Genomic DNA, 6,000 nt, shown 5'->3' with positions numbered 1-6,000 from the left:
AATATGGAGGAAAAAAAAGCCAACATAAAAAATGAGTTGCTTCCTTGGGTACTGAAAAGGTTACTTCTTCAAGTGAGTTATTTCAGAACATCTTGGCTTTTCAATAATAATACATACCTTTAACACTAAAACCACATAATTCCCAAGATGTGCCTTTAAAGGGAATAATTCTACCTTATATCTGAATACATTGTCTCAGCAGTCAATTATACAGACAACAAGATTTTACTGTTATGGCAAAACACCATAAAATAGCGAGGTTATTTTACAAAAGCTGTAATGATACATATGATATTTCTAAACTTTAAACAGAAATTGAAATGCCTTGCAAAATTCTTTCCAGAACAGACATTAAAATCTAAACCTAAACACATCTGGATGGCTAAAATATGAAAGCTCTAATTTTGTAAGAGGAAAATGACAAAGTCTTCTTCACAAATATCTTAGCAGTACATCAATGCCTTTATAAAGAGCATGATTCAACAGGTATGTTTTGTTCCTATCCCATCCTGGAATTTTGTGAGAGGCACTAAGAAAGAGCATGATGTTTTGGCGACGCTGTAACACAAATACACAGAATATATTTTACTATGCTAACAAAGCATCATTTATGAAGAAGTTTTTATAAATCAAAAATAAGATTTTGGTAACATCATTTGGTTTTGATTTTCAATCACAATATTATTTCATTTAACAGCAATTTTCATCTACAAAGTGTACTACAGCTGTTTCCTTTGTGAAAAATAAAAGCATTAAGATACTCATAATTTCTAATTGAACATCAACTTCATTTCATAGCACTGATCAGTAATTAACATTTTCAATTAAAGTGGTATACAATTTACAAAAATAGAATGATTATATAATGCAAAACACTGTCCTCCATTATGAAGAATAATATATGTGTGTATGCATTTGTGTATATACATATCTCTTAACTTTCAGAATTAAAAAGCTGTTATTCAAGTACTTTTTTCAGGTTTTACTTGAATCACTTTGCTATATTATTTTTGAATACATTAAAAAAAGGGTCAATCTAAGAAAAGCTAAAAGTTACAGTGTAGTTTGACTAAAAATCACACGCTCACTTCATGACATCTTATTGAATTCAAAACAGGTCTAAGTGCCACGTAAGTTTAATAACTTAGTGGGGGAAAAACCCATATATATATATATGCATATATATGTATATATGCATATATTTAAGTGTCACTCAGTAAACTTCCTTAGAGCAAAATTAAATCACCCAATCTTAATCCCCAGACAAAATTCATTTCTATATTACGGCTAAAATAAAACATTATTATACAATATACCTGCTTACAAACATGTAGGTAGCCATAAATAAAACTTTATTCTTTAACTTCATTTACAAGCTACCAAATATGAAGAATCATACACAGTGCGGAACACATAGATGGCTGTAACATGGAAGTATCCAGACTGAATGAAAAGCCTTTGATAAAGAAAAGATAAGGGTGGGTCTCAGGACGGGGCGTCTCATGCCTGGATCCCAGACAGCCGCCATGGGCACATGGTGAGCTTTTCCCGGGGTGCCAGTGCGCCATTTGGTGCCAGGCTCTGCCTGCTGGTCGCCCGGCCAGGGAGCTCTGGGGATTTGGTTCTTTGAGTCGCTGCTTAATTAGCTCCAGGTTGAACCCATTGTGCTTCTTGGACCTGAAACAGGCAGTAACTCTTCCTTTCTAAAACTTGTAATCACTAATAATGCTGAGCACCAAATACCAGTCCATGCAGAAGCTATGGCTTGGAGCTGTTGGAGCTCCAACAGCTGGCTAATGTGTCAACTGGTAATGGAACAGAGTAGATCAGGCACAACTGAGCAAACCTTAGCCCACAAGTAAAACTAGAAACCAGGAGGGAGCAGAGGTCATGCCGAGCAAGGCTCTTGTGCCTACTGGTCTGCGCGAGCCAGGGACTCTAAGCCACAGTGTCTAAGGCAGAGTTTGGGACAGGGGAGGGGCTGGGCCAAGCTGAGTCAGGGCATCCACTGACAGGCAAGTGATCTATGGCTGGGAACAGACCCGGTTGGGGAGCAAAGGGGACAACACTAGCTGGGCTGAGGTTCCCACCAAGAGGCGCATGGCCTGGAAGGGGGGGCTGCGTTCTGATCTGGAAACAGTTGTAGTCTCCCTTGGCACAAGTGTGGACTGGGATTGGATGCACCGAACTGGGCCGGACCCCAACACCCAGTGGTGTCCTGGAGGACCAGGGCAGATGTGCGATGGACTAGGCAAGGTCTCAAACTCCTACTGAGCCATATGTGGGTACGGACAAACCATGGCTGGGCTGAAACATCCAACAGCAAGAACCAGATTGGGTTGAAGGCCAGTCAGGAAAAGCCACTGTTCCTGCTATGACAGGAGGAGGACTGAATAGGGTTGGCTCATGGACCCACTGGTAAGCGTGAAACCTGGCGTTGGGAGAGGTTCTGATGGAGGAGCCTGGGCAACTCCTCTGGCAGGACACAGACCCGACAGGTAAGCGCAAGAAACATGATAGGAAACAGCCCAGAAAAAGCCATGGAAAGCTACACACTGGCATACAATTGGCAGACATGGGGTGAGACCAGGCTGAATCTGTCCACGTCATCCACTGGCAAATCCAGGCACCAGTGTGGGTCAAACCAGGTTCGGTCGCAACAAAGACTAGTGCACAATACGGAATGCTGAGGTGAGGTTGCCTGTACCGGAAGGGACCGCAGCGCCCAACCAGCCTGAGAACAAGAAAGGAAGTGGGCAGAGCTGGCAGGGGAATAAAGGAGGGTTCCTTTGCTGGACAGCTACTTCCGCAGGAGAGCATAGGCTGGGATGGGGGCAGACCAGACTAAGCAGGGCTACCACACCTGTGCACCTCATGTGGACTAGATCAGGGAAAAGCCGGGCTGGGCGGATTATTCCTACTGCTGCAAACAAAATTAAAGTGGGCGAGGGTTGTTTGGGCTTAGCCACAGCATCAGCTGGAATCTGGGAGTGGGAGAGGCCTGGGAGGGAAATAGTGGGCTCATCCCTCTTGGGTTACCAATTCCACAGGACATAAAAGAAAGATAGCGGCTGGGGTGGAATGGGATGTGGAACAGACTGGATTACTGCTACACTTACTGGCAAACCAGGGTAGGGGGTGGGCCTGGTGGGGGTTATTGTGGGTTGCTCCAACTAGGCTGCAGCTCCCACTGGTTTATGTGAGGGCCAAGTATGTGCTGGGCAGAACCAGGCTGGACTGCAACACCCATTGGTTCCAGTGGAAGTCGGGAGTGAAAACAGAACCAACCCAGCAATTGCAACCACCAGCTGATTGGGGCGATGGATGGTGCCAGGCCCTGTACTTGTTAGCACATACAAGAAGCTTTTTTGGAGGTCTTCCTAATCTAAATGCTGGACTCAGAACCCTAACGAAGAAAAGAGAGAAGACAGAACAGGTCAACCAACCATCTCAGCTATGATGGACTATGTCAATCAGTGGATTTTTCAAAGACCTCATAGTGCTTGGAGTGGCAAGATTGACAGCAATTCTTAACTGTTGCAATATCAAAACCACTTGAGCAAGAACCTCAGAGTATGCCCTACATCCGAGACCTGGGGAGGGTGGGAAATTGGGTGGGCCTTCTCCCTTAATACCCCCTTTCCCTAATTAACTATGTAAAGATTGTCAAAATAAAATTTTATAAAAAAAATAAATAAAAGAAAAAGATAAAAGCAATGTAACACTGTACCAGAAGGTGGCAAAAGCGTAGTTTTACCTTATTAAAATCAATGATTTTGTAATTACACACCAATTGTGGTTAAAACAAAGTCTGAATGCCATGCGATTCCCAGCTTTATTATCTGTCATCTGGCTAGAAGTCTGTATATTCATTTTGTCTCTTGCAGTTATTAAAATTAAAAAAAGTCAAAAACTATAGCAGCAACAAGCAAACCCTGTGACAGGAAGGCAAGGGTTAAGAACTAAAAAAGTTTGTACAGTGTATTTAAGGAAAGTGTGCAGTTTATCTTCCATCAGCAGGAGTTCGACTGAGGGACAACATGATTCGGGCAAATCGTTCACAGAGTTCATGCGTGGAATAAGCAGGTAACTTCGGCGGTTCGTGGAAACCCTTAATTTCCGTTGAACAGTCAAGCAGTTTGGGCAGAAAATCTGTCAGCTTTTCTTGGAGGTTTGCTGTAAATACAAATGACTAGATGTAACCGAAGTCAGAAATTATCTGATGAGTGTCTTCAATAAGCTTTACTAACCCGCCACGGTTAGTTGATATTTCCTTTCAAACAAAGAAAATAACTTCCCTGAAGGGACTAGGTGAATATATGAAGGGCAACATTAATGTGCTCAGTTTGGTAAATTAGAAATGTAAAAATATTACAGAAGACAAAAATGATAAAAATCAAAAATAGCTAGCATTTAGTTTTCACTGCTTTCAATACCAGCAAATCCAGTGCCCACTGGCATGCTTGAAACTTACATTCCATTTCCTGTCCAAGGTAGGAACACCATCGGTTCCTCATATCTTCCACAGCAAGGATGTCCTTCTCTTCCATTTCATCGATCAGTAACAAGGGCAGAAATGGGACAATGAACTCATTCATGATGGTTAGGCCATTGTTGACTTCTCGATCCTCTCCGGATTCAAACAGTTCTGCAGCCTGCTCATTTAATTTCTTAATGTAACGAGAAAAAGAATGTTTTTGTTTCCTTTTGTAATTACATAACACACCTGTAAGTCTTATTACTGAAAACAATATGAGCTCACAAAGAATACCAAGTCATCATCAGTAAAAACTACCGCAATCTAGCAGTCAAAGCTCTTTTTAAAAATTGCATTTAATCACAGAAACAAAAACCAAAATTGATGAAAATATTGTGCTTTTGAAGTTTATGTCCAACTATAAATGCTTTGATTATCTCACTAGAAGGGATGGGCATTTTAGTCCAGAGACTGACTTCCTTCAATTTTGAAATTTTACAAGCCAAAATTTTCCATGTATTCAAGATTTCATTCTATTTACTTGCAAGACAGAGTTACGGAGAGAGTGGAAGAGACAAAGATCTTCCATCCACATGTTTACTCCAAAATGGCTATCATAGATGATGCTGGGCCAGAACCCAGTCAGGAGCTAGGAGCCTCCGTGTCTCCCACACGGTGCAGGGGCTCAGGCATCGAAGATATCTGCTGCTTTCCCAGGCTTATGAGATGGAAGCTGGTTTGGAAGGGGAGTGACCTGAACACAAGCCATAGCCCATTTATAGTCGTCGCAGGCAAAATGATTTTAAAATAAATTCGCAATCCAGAATCACATCTCCAGAAGGCAGTTGTTATTCTTTGATAGAAAAATAAACAGATTATCAATTCACTTATTACTTACAACCAATTCTTACTGACTATAATCCACGTACCAGAAACTGTTCCAGAAGAAGGTACCCAAGTGAGTCATAGAGAAAACTCTCGTGGAGCTTATAATTGTGTATAAGGAGGGGTAATCTTTTCTATAAGGGGCCTGACAGAAATATTTCAGGGCTCAAGGACCACATAGTTTATTGCAAATATTCAACTCTGCCATTTGTTGCAAAAAAACACAGCTAAGTTATATGTAAGGGACATGCTTGCATTTCAACAGTTTTATTTATTTATAAAAACAAGTGGTAGACTGAAATTGAAGTCATAGAGTGCTGCCCTTAATTTGTAAAACAGAGAAGTCAATGAGACAAAATACACACTCACACACACACACACGTGACTAACAAAACAGATTTATAATAAGTTATAATATTTAAGTGTCCATACTTGAAATCGTATGTTTGTTGAATAAGTATCATTTTTAAAGCTGAATTTTGAATGCAAAAATTTAACTATTAAATTGTACAAATCTTAGGAAATTCATTTTGCCTTTGAAAAGAAGCTTGTACCAAAAGTCCAACCAGACCATTAAGTTATTATTCAATCTTGAATAACTTAGTTCAATCACTTAGTTGCAGATATTTATATAAAAA

General features: G+C 40.7%; 1 protein-coding gene across 13 annotated transcripts in view; it reads right to left on the bottom strand.

The window, feature by feature from the left end:
• Nucleotides 1-3,816: 3,816 nt before the first annotated feature.
• Nucleotides 3,817-6,000, bottom strand: part of USP25 (ubiquitin specific peptidase 25) — a 126,006-nt gene continuing 123,822 nt past the window's right edge. For all 13 annotated transcript variants that reach the window (XM_040980646.1, XM_040980653.1, XM_040980656.1 and 10 more), the window contains 2 exons: nucleotides 4,475-4,670; nucleotides 3,817-4,176 (listed from right to left, as the gene is read on the bottom strand). In XM_040980646.1, the coding sequence (XP_040836580.1) occupies nucleotides 4,004-4,176; nucleotides 4,475-4,670 (369 nt within the window). In that variant the 3' untranslated portion in view covers nucleotides 3,817-4,003. The remainder of the gene's footprint in view (nucleotides 4,177-4,474; nucleotides 4,671-6,000) is intronic.

This window comes from Ochotona curzoniae, unplaced genomic scaffold (genome assembly GCF_017591425.1).
Source record: "Ochotona curzoniae isolate NIBS_2020 unplaced genomic scaffold, NIBS_Ocur_1.0 contig_3498, whole genome shotgun sequence".
NCBI classification, from domain to species: Eukaryota; Metazoa; Chordata; class Mammalia; order Lagomorpha; family Ochotonidae; genus Ochotona; species Ochotona curzoniae.
The sequence above is the reverse complement of the archived record's forward strand: the minus strand, read 5'-3'. Positions and strand labels throughout refer to the sequence as shown.